This window comes from Mesoplodon mirus (assembly GCF_964341445.2).
Source record: "Mesoplodon mirus genome assembly, chromosome: 8".
Taxonomy (NCBI): domain Eukaryota; kingdom Metazoa; phylum Chordata; class Mammalia; order Artiodactyla; family Ziphiidae; genus Mesoplodon; species Mesoplodon mirus.
In genome coordinates this window covers 6594745-6610494 of record NC_138984.1, presented here as the reverse complement: position 1 = coordinate 6610494, position 15750 = coordinate 6594745, and the positions used below count along the sequence as shown (strand labels likewise).

Here is a 15750-nt window from a genome sequence, read left to right as displayed (position 1 = left end):
CAATGGTTGCATAAAATTCTTTACTTTGGATGTACCATAGTTTATTCAACTAACCAATATTGATAGATACTGATAGCTTTTCCCATTTTTTCTTTTATAAGCAAGACTGTATTCACATTCTTAATTTCTTTACCTTCATATATTTCTATGTTTCTTTGCTCTTATCTCTGTAAGCTAGAGTCCATAGGAGTAGTGTTGCTGGGTCAAATAGTATGTACATACTATATTTTAATGAATTCAATAAATTGCTTTCAAAATATTGAACAACCTGACACTTTGGTCAAAAGTATACAAGAGGTCTGTTCTTCTATACCCCCTCCACCTCCAGAAGTTGTCAAAGTTTAAAATTTTTAGCAAAATAATTCTACATAGCTGCATCAATTTTTGTTTCCTATTTTCTTAGATATACTGGCCATTTGTATTTCCTCTTTTGTGAGTTATGTATTCACATTCTCTAATCATATTTATAGAACTTTCTTTTTATAGCTAATTATTATGTCTCTTGAGTATTAGGAATATTAATACTTAGGTTTTTATATGTGCTGTAAATATTTTTTTCCTTGGCTGTCTTTCATCTTTCCTCATACGGGACTTTCATTTTTGGGTGGTCAAACTGGTTGACTTTTCCTTTAATGGCTTCTGGATTTCAGCTTGTTTAGATCTTTCCAAGTCTGACATATATAAGCATTTTTTTCCATATTATGTCTTAATGTTTTAATTCCACCAATGTTAATAGTTTTATTTCTTACAATAAGAACTTTGCATGGTATAAGGATCTAACTTCATTATTTTTCCTAAATGGGTAGTCCATTATCCCAACATCATTTAATAAAAAATCCTCCTTCATTCATTGAATTGAAATGCATCATTATCATATCTTAAATTCCCATATTTATTTGCATCTGCTTTTGTACTTCCAGTCTTGCTCCACTGATTTATTTATCTATTCATGTGCCAGGACCATATTTTGATTATAGTAGCTTTGTAGTAAGTTTTAATATCTGGTAGGGCATGCCCCATACTCATTATTCTTTTTGTTCTGAGTTTTCTTAGTGATTCTTATAATTTATTCTCCTTCACAAAAGTGAAAATTGTTTTATCTAGTCCAAAATATAAAAATAAACCATTAGGGTTCTGTTAATATTATGTAAAATAGTTTTACTCATTTGAGAAAGGTGAGATTGACTGGCTATTAGTATTAGGGAAAGGAGCCCCATTGTTAGGATCAATGATGGTGCGGATAGGGAGTCCGAAAAGAATATTAATGAGAAATTAAGGCTATTGTCATTGAATTGATTAAGAAGAAGTAAGCTTGTGAGACTAATTAGCAGACTATGGGTTGTGGAGTTAATTCAGATCGTGTTGCTTTTTGATAGTCAAGTTAGGGGTGTTAGTATAATTGTGGGGATAATAAGGCTAATCTGCGTGCCGCTTCACAGGCTGCGAACACCAGCAGGATGATGGGTATTATGCTGGCTGAAGTGAGGTGTGAATTTAGGATTGTTAGGGTCGCCAGGATGAATAGTGATAATATTATGCCTTCTAGACATAGTAGTGAGGATATTAGGTGAGATAGATATATTAGTAATCCTATAAGGGATATAGTGAAAGCTATAATAATATTTATATACACTAAAGACACTTGGTAATTAGGAGTTTAGTCATAATCTAATGAGTCAAAATAATTTGTTTTGTTTTAAACTAAATACAGTTTAGTTCAGTCCACTCCAGTCCTTTTTTAGTTCACTCCTAGGCCAGGCTAATTGCCAATAATGAGGTTAAAAGTAAAACCACGGTGAGTATTGTTTTTAGATTACTTGTTAGAGTTGCTCAGAGGAGGGGCAGTAGGAGGGCAATTTCTAGGTGGAAAAGGAGGAATGTGATTGCTACTAGGGAAAATTTTATGGAAAAAGGCAGGCGGGCCGATCCTATAGGGTCCAATGTGCATTCATAAGGGCTTGTTTTCTCTGTGTAAGTGTTTAGCTGGGAGAGTCAGAAGGCGATGAGTACAAGCAATGAGGCCAGTGCAGTATGTGTTAATAAGGTCAGTATTAAGTTTATTATCCTTTTTCGGGGGGGTACCGAAACTAACTGATTACAAGTCAGTTGCACCAATTAATACTATAAGAATGATGAGCCTCATCAATAGATAGATAGGAAAAGGAATAGTCATAAAACATCTACAAAATGTCAGTATCAAGCAGCGGCTTCAAAGCCGAAGTGGTGGTTGGATGGGAAGTGAAATTTTAATCGGTGCAGGAAACAAACAATAAGGAAGGTGGACCCAATCATTATGTGCAGTCTGTGGAATCCTGTGGCTATGAAGAAAGTTGACCCATATACCCCATCTGAGATCGTAAATGGGGCTTTGTAATACTCTGAGGCTTGGAGGGGTGTGAAATAGACGCCAAGGGCAATTGTAATAAAGAGGGCTTGCGATTTCCTTCCATAAGGCTGTGGTGGGCCCAAGTGATAGATACCCAGAGGCTAATAGCATGCAAGTGTTGAGAAGTGGCACCTCTAGGGGGTTTGGAGGGCGAATGCCTATTGGCGCCCAGCACCTGCCTAATTTAGGGGTAGGGGCGAGGCTTGAGTGATAGAAGGCTCAAAAGAAGAGGACTTCTGAGACGATAAATAAGATTATTCCGTATCAAAGTCCCTTTTGGACGATTGGCGTGTGATGGCCTTGGAAGGTGCTGTCTCGAATAACATCTCGTCATCGCTGATATACTGTGAGAGTGTTGGTTAGTAGGCCTAATATTAGTAGAATTATTGAGTTAAGTGAAATCACATGATTAGACCCGACGTTATGAAAAGGGCTCCTGTAAGGGGTCAAGGACTCGGGTTTACTATGTGGTACGCGTGGGTCTGGTGGGTCATTATGTGTTGTCATACAGATCTAAGCATACTAAGAGGGTAAATACATAGGCTGGAATTATAACAATGGCAAATTCGAGGATAGTGAGTAGGGTGAGAGCAATGAATGTAATGAGAGCCGTGATGGTGTTGATGCTTTTTAGCGCTAAGATTGTTCCTCTGATTAGATGTATTAATACATGACCTGCTGTAATATTGGCTGTTAATCACACAGCTAGTGTACCAGCTGGATAAACAGGCTGATAGTTCGATAATCACTAGCATAGGGGTGAGGGGGGCGAGTGTGCCTTGTGCTAAGAAGTGGGCCCAAAATGCTTTTGTTTTGTTACGGAAACCTGTAATCACGGTGACAGCTCATAGGGGAACGGCTGTTCCACATTTATTAAGAGCTGCACGGTGGGTGTAAACGGGTAGGGTAGTAGTCCCAGAAGGCTGGTTGACCCAATAAATAGAATGAGAGACATCTTTTTGCTATGCTTTTCCTATTCAGAATATAGTACTTCTCTTTACTTATTCAGATCTTGTTTTAAGTCTACCAATGAAAATTTGCATTTTTCTTTGTATGTCTTTTATTTTTTCTTATTAAAATTTATTCCTAGGCATTTTATTACTTTAGAAACTATTGTGAACAGAGTATATTTTCATTTCTATTTTGAAGTGGAAATTAAAGTATAGCTTTGCATTTGCACATCTATCTTGATCTAGCCATACTACTAATTACTCTTAGTAGTTTGTAAGTTTTTTTAGGTATACAATATCGTCTGCAAATAATAACCTCTCGTATTCATACCTCTTATTTTGTTTCACTGAAAAATATACCTTCAAAACATCATTGAGTCATTAGTTCAATAACAATTATTCAATAGTTTATGAATAATGTTGAATAGTTGGTCCAGACAGTTTGAATTGGAGTTCAATCACTTGCAATTGAAAAGGTATTTTCAAATACAGGAGTAATATTCCTGGCAAATGCAGAGTCTCTAAATCCAGATGAAATGCTTATCTCAGCCTATTATTTTATTAGGGAAGTCCTATTTATTTTTATCTATTGATCTGGCTGCTTATAAGGCTCAGTACATTTTATAATATAGTCATATTCTCTCACATATTGGGGGTCTTACTTTTCCCTTCAAACTAAGGAGAGGTTACAGATGGATTATGTACTCAGTGAATATATGTTATGGACACTCTGCTTATGTAACTCCTACTACTTAGAGCATGAATCAAGTCTGGCTAGGACAGCATTTTATAAGGGCCTCTGTTCACCTTGCCTTGCCCACTGGGGACCCCTGGATCCTCACACAGCTGAGGAAGTTTCACCCAGACTGGGTACACACACACACACACACACACACACACACAGATGATAATGTTTGGATTTATTTAGCATGACTGAATGCAAGAAAACGAGAATCAAAATATTGGTTGGGCTGTAGAATGTACAGACTTGTATAAAGCACCCCATTCTTAAGAGGAAATTTTTTTGGAATAAAAATAATTAAGCACTTACCATCATACATGTGCTAAAAGTGAATTTAAGTGTTTTTGGAGCAGAGAACATATTATTTTGTTCATGTAAATTCAAGATGTTATATCAGGCAAACTTTATGTAAAGGGCCAGAAAGTAAATGTTTTAGATTTTTCATGCCAGTAAATACCCCAGCTCTGACACTTAGCAGCAACATCACCTTGGGTAAGAACCACTGTTTCTAAATAGGTTAAATAGGGATAAAATAGTAGCATCCCACACAGCTCTTTTCCAGATCAGAAATGATAATGCATGTAGAATGCCAGGTGTGTGGCAAAGAATCAGTGACAGCTGTAACTGCCATAACTGCGTGGTGCTAGGTATTTCCCAGTATGATTATTTCCAACCCTCACAATATTAACAGTAACGATGAGATCAGGCTCTTTTCAGAACAACATGATCAGATGTCAATATTCTCCGCTTGTTGGGAGCCTCCTATGAATTATTTAACCCTCAGATGGATAGAGTCCCCTTAGGGAGAGTTTAGAAATTAAATATAACAAAAGCCAACATGGGTTGACATTGTTATTAGCCCCGTTTTGCAGATAATGAAACTGAGGCACAGAGAGGTTGAGCGAGTTGCCCATGGTCACAGCTCTGGTAAGTGGGGAAGACAGGATTCCAATGCAGACATTCTTTTTTAAAAAAAATTACAACATAATTCACCCTTTTAAAATATACAATCAATGGTCTTTAGTATATTCGAAGGTAGGAATAATCATCATCGTTGTCTAATTCTAGGTCACATCCTCACTCCAAAAGGACACCCCATGTCCCTTGGCAGTCACTCCCCCTCTTCTCCAGCCCCTGGCAACCACTAATCTACTTTTTGTCTCTGTGGATTTGCCTGTTCCGGATACAGTAAGTCCCCTACATTCAAACGAGCTCCTTTCTGAGAGTGCATTCATATGTCCAAATTGTTCATAAGTCCAGCATAGTTAGCCTAGGTACCCAACTAACACAATCGGCTATATAATACTGTACTCTAATAGGTTTATAATACTTTCCACACAAATAATACATAAAAAACAAGCACAAAAAATAAAGAAAAAAATTTTAATCTTATATAGTACCTTGAAAGTACAGTAGTACAGTATAGCAGCTGGCATCCAGGGGTGGGCATCGAGTGAACAGGCAAGAAGAGTTACTGACTGGAGGAGGGAGAGGAGGTGGGAGATGGTAGAGCTGAAGGATCGACAGCAATAGGAGACGGAGGGCAAGGTGCCATTTCACTCACTCACATCCTGGGTTTGAAATAAAGATACTGTACGTTATACAGTACCGTACAGTAAAGTACACAAAAGCACAACCACTTGTAGAGGATACATGCATGTGACAATGTACGCCAGACGCACGAACTAACGTATGTGATTGGACATGCAAACGCACCTTCTCATCTTTGAAAGTTCGCAACTTGAAGGTTCGTATGTAGGGAACTTACTGTATCTCAGAAGAATGGAATCGTACAATACATGGTTCTTTGTGACTGGCTTCTTTCATTTACTTTTCAGGGTTCATTCGTTTTGTAGAATATATTGGCATTTCACTCCTTTTTATGGCTGACTAATATTCCTTTGTATGGGTATGCATATCTATTCATCTGTTCATCAGTTGATGGACATTTGGGCTGTTTTCACTATTTTAGCTATTATGACTAATGCTGCTATGCACATTCATGTACAATGAATCCAGACATAGAGCTTTTAGAGGCCAAGGGCCTAACCTTTCCCCTATCTGCCTACCTGTGCAGACTGGAAACTCCTGGGAAGCACCTTGCCTGTGACCTTTGTGGAAGTTATATGCAGTGAAATTTGCCCAGGGGAGGATGGTCTGGATCTGGAAGTTGTGCATAGACTGGGCACTAGAAAGGGGTTCTTAGCTATGGGTGAAATATTTCAGCCCCTGAACTATTCCCCCAAACCAATTAAAATATCTGTGAGTATTGGGGTGAGGACAGGAACACACCTACAGAGCATTTACCCTTTTCTTCAAATTCTTGCTCACACTTATCTTCAGACTTTAGGTTTTTGCCAATCCAATAGGTGAAAAAACTCAAGGTTTTCTTAATTTGCATTTCTCTCATTAACTGTTTATCTTTAAAAAAAAAATTAAGTTGTTTTACCAGTGAAGAAGAGAGCTGGAGCTGACCTCCCTCAATGAATATAACTGATGCAACCTCTGATTATATTAGCTCTTCGGTTAACCCCACCATATTCTTGACTCAGTGAATTTGTTGGAAGGCTTTTCATTGCTTGCAATTTTATTGGCTCAAATACTGGGAAAATCTCAGGGTATACTGATTAGGTGTGGCTTGCTCCAGGGATGAAACCATGACACCAGGACCCATTTTTCACCTTTAATTCTTGTATCTGCTTCTGATGATATCCTTCTGGGTGTCATGATACCCAAGCACCTGGGGCTCTAGCCAGAGTCCTTTTCCCAGCATTCCTAGTAAAGTTCTTCTGCCTCACTGGGTCTCATTAAGTGACATGTCCATTTCTGCTCTAATCACTGTGGCCGAAGGGATGATATGTGCTAATCGGTTGAGGTCTAGGTCACATGTTCTATCCCAGAGCAGCTCACGCGGAGCCTCACCTGAAGTCCAGGGGAGGTCGCTGGGATGAGTCACTTCCTAATGACTTTCCACACTGGACAAATTAAAGATGTTTTCAATTTAGATGTCAGGTTTTTCATTGCTAGTTTATCTTATAAATCTATTATCATATAGATTTCTCTGTGTCCTAATCTGAGTTTATTTTAAGAAAATGTGGGTGGGTACTAAATAGGAATGTCCCCAGGAAAGGATGATCTGTCAACTTTTAAGGCAATCATTTTGGGGCTTATAAGCATTTTGTATTTGAAGTCTTTGATCTTTGTTCTCTTTTAGGTATTTTTTTCCCTATTGTGTTACTCATAGATACTTTTAAATTTAAACTTGAAATTTAACAAATTCCCCAGCAAGTGAAAGAAATACTATTAGCTATGGGTATTTTTCTTTCTCTCTCTCTCTCTTTTTTTTTTAAGGGCAGCCGTCTCCTTTTTAAATTTTTATTATTTTTTGGCTGCACCACGTGGCATGTGGGATCTTATTTCCCTGACCAGGGGTCAAACCCAAGCCCCCTGCAGTGGAAGCGCAGTCTTAACCACTGGACCTCCAGGGAAGTCCGGTATTTTTCTATTAATGCTTCTTAGAATATATATGTCTTTCCATGGTAGATTTTGGTCTTTATCAGCTCTGGAAAGTTTTATTCTTTTGCCATTGCATTGTATCTTTTCAATTTATCCTATTTTTAAAATAATTAATGCTATTGAGGTATTATTTACATATAACAAAATGCACCATTTTAACTGTACATTTCTGAGTTATAATTTTATATACCCATGTAACTGTCACCACAGTCAGGATATGGGACACTTCCATCACTCCAGTAACTGGCTTTGTGTTCTATCCCAATCAACCAACACCTTCCCTAGACCTTAGGCAACCACCGATCCGGTATCTGTCACCGAGATTAGAATAATCTTTTCTAGAGTTTCATCTGAATGGAATTATACAAATATGAATGGAAAAAAGCTGCTATGAATATTTGAGTACTTGTGTTTATGTGAGTGAATCGTTTTGTATTTCTTGGGTAGATACTTAGAAGCAGGATTGCTGGGTCATATGGTAGGTGTATGTAAACTTTATAAGAAACAGCCAAACTGCTTTTTTTTTTGTTTGTTTTTGTTTTTGCGGTATGCGGGCCTCTCACTGTTGTGGCCTCCCCCGTTGCGGAGCACAGGCTCCGGATGCGCAGGCCCAGCGGCCATGGCTCACGGGCCCAGCCGCTCCGCGGCATATGGGATCCTCCCAGACCGGGGCACGAACCCGTATCCCCTGCATCGGCAGGCGGACTCTCAACCACTGCGCCACCAGGGAGGCCCCCAAACTGCTTTTTAAAGTGATTGTACTATTTTACATTCCTGCCCCTACATTCTTGCTGACACTTGCTATTATCAGTTTTTTATATCTTAACCACTCGTGTGGATGCATAGTAGAATTTCACTGTGGCTTTAATTTTCATTTCTTTCTTTCTTTCCTTCCTTCTTTTTTGGTCACACTGCACGGCTTGCGGTATCTCAGGTCCTGGACCAGGGATTGAACCTTGGCCACAGCAGTGAAAGCGCCGAATCCTAACCACTAGGCCACCAGGGACTCCCTAATTTGCATTTCTTTATGACTGCTGCTGATGAATGTCTTTTCATGTGCTTACTGATCACATGCATATCTTTAAAAAGAAAAGTGTCCCTTCAAATCTTCTGCTCATTTTTATTGGGGTAGTTGTCTTCTTCTTTTTGAGCTGTAAGAGTTCTTTATATGTTCAGGATACAAGTCCTTTGTCAGATACATGTTTTGCTGATGTTTTCTCCTGGTGTATGGTTTATATTATATTTTTAAAATAATGTCTTTCAAAGAGCAAAAGTTTGAAATTTTGATAAAGTCCGACGAGTCAATTTTTTAATAGTTTGTACTTTTTGTGTCCTAAGAAATCTTTGCCTACCCTAAGGTATGAAGATTTGGTCCTATGTCTTCTTCAAAAAGTTTAAATAGTTTTAGTTTTTCTGTTTAGCTTTATGAGAGTGGCAGTGGGGAATACCATCTCTCAGGGGTCAAGCTCGAGAGACGTCGCTTTCTATTTCTGGCCTTTTTTGGGGTGACCTCACCCACACCCCTGGCTTCAATCACCACCATATCCTGATGGTTCCGAGTCCATCCGTGCAATCCAGGCCCCTCCGCTGCTCCAGATCCGTGAAGTCAACTAGCTTGGACATATCCTCACAGGCACGAGGAACACAGGCTCCTCCCTCCCCACAGCCCTGCTTCTCCCCAGGGCCCGCATCTCTGTGAAGGTACCACCATCCTCCCAGGGGTCCAGCTCTCCCCAGGGGCTCCAAGTACAAGAAGTGCAAGTAGAGATCAGATGACACCAACGTCTAAGTAAAATGCCACTGCATTAATGTAGAATGGGAGAGAGCCCTTTAATGGGACAAGAACAGTCTCACTCCTCTGCAGGTGTGTTCCTGCCCTCACCCCAATACTCACAGATATTTTAATTGGTTTGGGGGAATAGTTCAGGGGCTGAAATATTTCACCCATAGCTAAGAACCCCTTTCTAGTGCCCAGTCTACGCACAACTTCCAGATCCAGACCATCCTCCCCTGGGCAGTGCGGGATGCCCTCTGCAGCCCTGTCCCTGCCTTCTCTGGACCCATCCTTCATGCGCTGTCCTCTGTGAGCGCCCCCTAGCAGATGCTTCCTGTACTGCCTCTCACATCTGTTCTGTCTCCAGTGCTCCTGCAACTTTGATTCAGGCCCTCACCTCACACAAACAGCCTCTGAATATGACACCTGGGGTCCAGGGTGACCCCTCTGAACTATTCCCTACTTCTTTTGCAAAAGAGACTTTTAAAAAACACAAACTTGGCCAGGCCACAACAACTTTAGTTGTTGCCCGAGACTTCGGGATGAAGCTCTAGCCCCCAGCTTGTGGTCCCTAGTTATAGGTTGAATTGTGGCCCCCTCGAAAAAGATATGTTGTAATCCTAACCCTTAGCACCTCAGAATATGAGTTTATTTGGACACAGTGTGTTTACAGAGGTAGTCAAGTTAAATGAGGTCATTTGGGTTGACCCTAATCCAATATGACCAGTGTCCTTATGAAAAGAGATTTAGCCACAGAGACAGACATGCACAGAAAGAAGATAATGTAAAGACCCAGGGGGAAGATGGGAAGAGTGATGCACCTATAAGTCAAGGAAGACCAAGGTTGCAGGCAAACACCAGAAGCTGGAAGAGGCAAGGAAAGATTCTCCTTCAGAGGGAGCATGGCCTTGCTGACACCTTGATTTGGACTGTGCCCTCAGAATGTGAGACAATAAATTTCTGTTGTTCTAAGTCACCCAGTTTGGGGCACTTTGTTACAGCAGCCCTAGAGGTGAATACAGCCCTCTCCGTTTTCAGCCTCCTGCTTCCTGCGCTTGTATGCTTCATGAGTTTCCCAAGGTATACAGTTCTCTTACTGTTAGGAATGCTTCCTGCCATGTCCATGCCTCTGTGCAGGTGGGGCCCATCAAAGCACCAAATATGACTTGCCCTCTTGCATAAAGCCATAAAAATTTGTGTTGGGAAAGGCAGTCTCATGCATGCAGTGTTTTGGCCCTCACTTGGTGGCATAAGAATGGGCCTTGGCTTAGAACTCTTCCTTACCAAGAGCCTATGCTGGGCTTATCACCTTGTGTGGGAGTATCTTTCCCTGTTTCAGTTTCAATGACTTCTCTTTTGTCTTTGTTTGAAGTGCGTGCATCTTATGGCACTTGGCCAACCCTACTGTTATATCTGTCCTCCTTGGAGAGGGGATGGGGTCTTTCCACCGCGGCACAGGGGGGATGCATGCAGGCAAATTGCCTTGCATCAGGCGTCAGGGGAGACGGACTGGCCATGGAAGACTGATGCCCACTGTTGGAGCTGATCTTGCTCTGTGTCTTCTCTACATAACTAAAGTGTTGTCCCATCCAGTGCGTGACTGCACTGTGTTCTTCTTGGCGACTCAGATACCGACATGCAGTGGGCAGAGGTGTTTGTACTTCTGTTCCTGGTGGCTGGCATAGTGATGATCTTTGCTATTCTCCAGGTAGTTGGTGTCCTGCTCTGGGATCGGTGACCAGTGCCCGGTAATCTGCTTGACAGATATGATAGGATGTAAGCTGAGAGTAGAGGTCAGAAACTGAGCCTTGGGGAAAACCTGCAGTTATGTGTCTGGGACAGAAAAAGAGAGCATAGATGTTGCTGTTGGAGGGGAAATAAGAGAACCGGGATCATGGACGCACAGCTTCCAAGGATGATGCAGGGTTGCCAAGGAAACACACCACAGCTTGGTGGAGACATTAGGGGCTTGTCAAGTCCACTGCCCCAGGGTGATGCCAGCTCCCTGGGGGTGATGGGCTGACTGAGGTGCTGGCTACTTTCTGGCCACATGGGCACAGATGGGTTGTGGATATTCTCCCTGTTGAGAGGTAGGAGCTGGTGCATCGGGCGAGGGCAGAGTAGGAGAGGTGGGTGCTCTGATGAGCGGGGAAACTCTCCTTTGGCTCTTGGCCACCCTGGGGCTCCTATGCCATCTGCTGTCTCCTTCCTCCCTTTCAACCTCCACTGCTTTGGCTTGCTCTCCAGTGCCTTCAGATAGCCTTTCAAAAAGAAATATTTCCCGGGAATTCCCTGGTGGTCCAATGGTTAGGACCTGGAGCTCCCACTGCTGGGGCAGGGTTTGATCCCCAGTCAATACCACGAGCCGTGTGGCAGGGGCAAAAAAAAAAAAAATTTCCCAAGGGATTATAATCATTATGTGTGGGAGCATTGGACTGATAGAAATGCTTCTAGGTAAATTGAAAAATATATATATTTTTGGTCATATTACAAATCCCAGGGAGATTTTGCTTGGCCTGCCATTACATCTATAGCTTAATTGGGGGCAAAATCAAGAGTGTTGCAATGTTAAATCTTCCCACGCGGGATGTTGTATGCCTCTTCATTTATTGTATTCTAGTCTAGCTTGATACCTCTAACTGGAGCAGAGAAAACACCACCACCCTTTCCAATCCCCGAAGTGCACTATGTATCCTTCCTTGGCTTATAGCATCTGTATTGGGTTGAGTGGCAAACACACGGCAGCTGATCACAGTGAGGAAAGCCAGAATGTTGCCCTGGATACTCACTGACAGGTGTCCATTGCAGTTAGAGCCGGACCAGTAACAGGGGCTACTGAGTTCTTAGCAGAATGAAGGGGGTACAACTCTCCTAACTTGCTGCTTCTGCCACCAGATAGGGTGTCGCTGGATTCACTGGTGGCTGGAAACCCAAACAGCAGCTTCTCTGGCCAGCAACACTGGCGGCAGCTGCAGCAGCAAAACCCGACCTGAAGTCCGACCCTCCCGGCGGCCCTGCTCCCTTCCCTGGCATATCCTTATACCCTGAAAGTAGCACATGAGCAGCCTTGATCCTACACTCTCAAGACATCCTGCGTGGCCGTTTGTGGAAATGAATGGGGGACAGAAACGATAGGCTCTAACCTGGGAGTCGAGGACAGAAGTTGAGCCTTGGGGAAAACATGCAGTTAGTGATGTGGCTGGGAGAGAAAGAGGAGCCAGAAAAAGAGAGCACAGATGTTGCTGTTGGAGGGGAAATAAGAGAAGCGGGACCCTGGACTCACAGCCTCCAAGGACGGTTGAAGCAAACGCGCCCTGCACGGTGGCAGCTGGTATGACACAGGAGGCGTCTTGGTGTGCACGTGTTGCTCAGTGGTGGATCCCTAATGGGGGTAACTTTCTCCGAAAGGGAAGCCTCAGCCTGGCTGGTCCTGCAGCCTGCGACAGGATGTCGCTATGGCAGAAGCCATGGATGCAGAAGAGCGTGCTCAGTGAGAGAGAGAGAGCTGGGCAGCCCAAGGAGCCCTCCCGCACCATCCCCAGGGCAGACGGGACACGGAGATGTCAGTCTTGCTGAGCACGTGTGGGCATCAGTCTCTGTAGCAGGGCCAGACTCATGGGCCCCACCTCAGAAGGTCCCACAAATTATGGAGCCCCTCTGTTCTGGAGGAATCTGTCCTTATCAGGACTTAGGACTGTAAATGACCTTGGAGCAGAATCTGAACATAAACTATAAGATGTAACAAAGGCCCAGATTAATGTACACCCCAGTCCCTAAACAGAGTAGCAGAAGACTGGAGCCTCCAGCATCAGAAGAGGAATTCAGAGAGCCTGCTCCGAGGCCAGGGGACGGCACTCTCTGACTCCACTCTGTCATTGCTAAGGGTTGCCTTGTCCATTGACGCCTTAGATAACGGCAACCCCTATTCCGTGAGGTAGATACAGAATTCTCAACCAACCCTTCTGCTGTCCTTCCTCCGGAATTCCTCCAGATATTTCCATAGCTGACAGCCACTTCAATAGACTCTGCCCTGAACGTTGCAAGAGGTGTCCCCATGTGGAACGGGAACAAAACGGACAGCCGGCATCCCCTCCCCGCTGAGAGAAAGCTGTCTCGGCAATGTTATATATTTTCCTGGATGTGCTCTGCGTTCACCCATGATTGGGGGAAAGAGTTGAAAGAGTTATCAAATAAGGCCACATCCAGCAGAGAGGTTCTGGCTGGGACTAGGGCATAGGTGACCCCGCAGAGCTCAGTCACAGCCCCATAGAACATGGTTAACAGAGAAATAGGAGGCGATCAAAGGGAATGCACAGGCACAGCCTTGTTCTGGGCATTGGATGAAAAACAAGAGAGTGAACTAGAATGCTCCCCAGAGGGAGCAGCAGAGTCAGATGAGTTTTTCCAAGATAAGGGGGAGTGGTCTTTCCCTGGGTGAAGGCAGAGGTGATGAAACACAGGGATAGACTTATTCTGTAATGATTAATGTAATGAGGGGGCACTGCCTTCCAGTTACATGCCATTTTGCTTAAGTGGCCTGATGATAAGATAAAGAAAACAAATGCAGGCGGCACAGCCTGAACGGGAAGTCAGCTGCTTTGGGCTTCTGCAGAGATGTCCCTGGGGCTGCAGCTTCCCTGGCAGGTGCTCCCTGGCCTCTTGCTCTGCCTGTGCGTCGGGCAATGGGCCGAGGCTGGGAAGGTGCTGGTGGTCCCCATGGAGGGCAGCCACTGGCTCAGCATGCGGGAGGCCGTGCGGGAGCTCCATGCCAGAGGCCACCAGGCAGTGGTCCTTTCTCCTGAGGTGAATATACACATCAAGGCAGAGGACTTTTTCACCATGAAAACCTATGCCGTTCCATACACCCAGGATGAATTGGATTACATCATGACAGGCAAGATTCATCTGCTTTTTGAAAGAATACATTTTCTAACACTGTTTTTGGAAGTTATGGCCTCTTTGAAAAATGTGTCTTTGGTCTTTCAAAGGTTTTGTGAGGAACTATTGTATAACAAGGACCTGATCAGGCACCTGAATGCCAGTTCCTTTGATGTGGTTTTAACAGACCCTGTTTACCCGTGCGGAGCGGTGCTGGCTAAGTACCTGTCGATTCCGGCTGTGTATTTTTTGCGTTCCATTCCATGTGACTTAGATATTGAGGGCACAGCGTGCCCAAACCCTTTTTCATATGTTCCTAGGTTACTAACAATGAATTCAGACCACATGACCTTCTTCCAAAGGATCAAGAACATGCTCTACCCTTTGACTCTCAAGTACATTTGCCAAGTTTCTTTCACTCCTTATGCACGTATGGCCTCTGAGCTTCTTCACAGAGAGGTGTCGCTGGTGGATATTTTTGGCTCTGCATCCATTTGGCTGTTCAGAGGAGACTTTGTGATGGACTACCCCCGGCCAATCATGCCCAACATGGTCTTCATTGGGGGTATCAACTGTGCCAACAGGAAACCATTATCTCGGGTCTGTATTGGTGCTTTTATTCAATCAATGTTCCAAGTGGAGCACAGTTTTTTAAAAAACTTACTTGCAGGTGCTTATTTATCTACTGATCTTTTTAAAGATTTCCGCCGGGCTTCCCTGGTGGCTCAGTGGTTGAGAGTCTGCCTGCCGATGCAGGGGACACGGGTTCGTGCCCCGGTCCGGGAAGATCCCACATGCCGCGGAGCGGCTGGGCCCGTGAGCCATGGCTGCTGAGCCTGCGCGTCCGGAGCCTGTGCTCCACAATGGGAGAGGCCACAACAGTGAGAGGCCTGTGTACCGCAAAAAAAAAAAAAAAAAAAAAAGATTTCCACCTCTCATTCTCCTTCTAACAGTCTTTGGTGAGATAAATGTTAAGGTGCCTCCAGTACTGCAGTAAAGGTTTGCGATGGTCTTTGAGAGGAATGAGAGGAAGGGGTGAGGGTCCATAATAGGACTGACAAGCAATGGTGTGATTCAACCGTGATCGCCCTTTAGTAAAGGCACGTTCGTAACAGTTGTGCAATTTTCTCCAGCTGAGTGGGAGCAGAGAACTTGAGCTGTGAATCCATCCATCAGGGGTTTTTGCTTGAGGGTGTTCAAGAAGGAAGAAAGAGCTGGCAAATTACATTTGTTATAAAAATCTTTTTAAACACTTCTTTTTTTTGTTTTTTTTTTACAAGTCTGGCTTTTTTGTTGCTGTTGTTATTGTTTTTTAATTAATTAATTAATTTGCTTATTTTTGGCTGCATTGGGTCTTCGTTGCTGTGCACTGGCTTTCTCTAGTGGCGGCAAGTGGGGGCTACACTTCGTTGTGGTGCGTGGGCTTCTCATTGTGGTGGCTTCTCTTGTTGCAGAGCACGGGCTCTAGGTGCACGGGTTTCAGTAGTTGTGGCATGCGGGCTCA

The 15750-nt window shown here is 43.3% G+C and overlaps 1 protein-coding gene across 4 annotated transcripts in view; it reads left to right on the top strand.

The window, feature by feature from the left end:
• Positions 1-15750, top strand: part of LOC309809518 (UDP-glucuronosyltransferase 1A1-like) — a gene marked incomplete at its 5' end in the record, with an annotated part of 53168 nt that overhangs the window by 1417 nt on the left and 36001 nt on the right. Inside the window, one exon of one of the 4 annotated variants that reach the window (XM_082630654.1) lies at positions 13950-14779. The exons of 1 other annotated variant lie outside the window; for it this stretch is intronic. In XM_082630654.1, coding sequence (XP_082486780.1) covers positions 13983-14779 — 797 coding nt within the window. Of the gene's footprint in view, positions 1-13949; positions 14847-15750 lie in introns of those variants that run through there. 2 more of the 4 variants (XM_082630655.1, XM_082630652.1) reach the window with 2 other exon arrangements.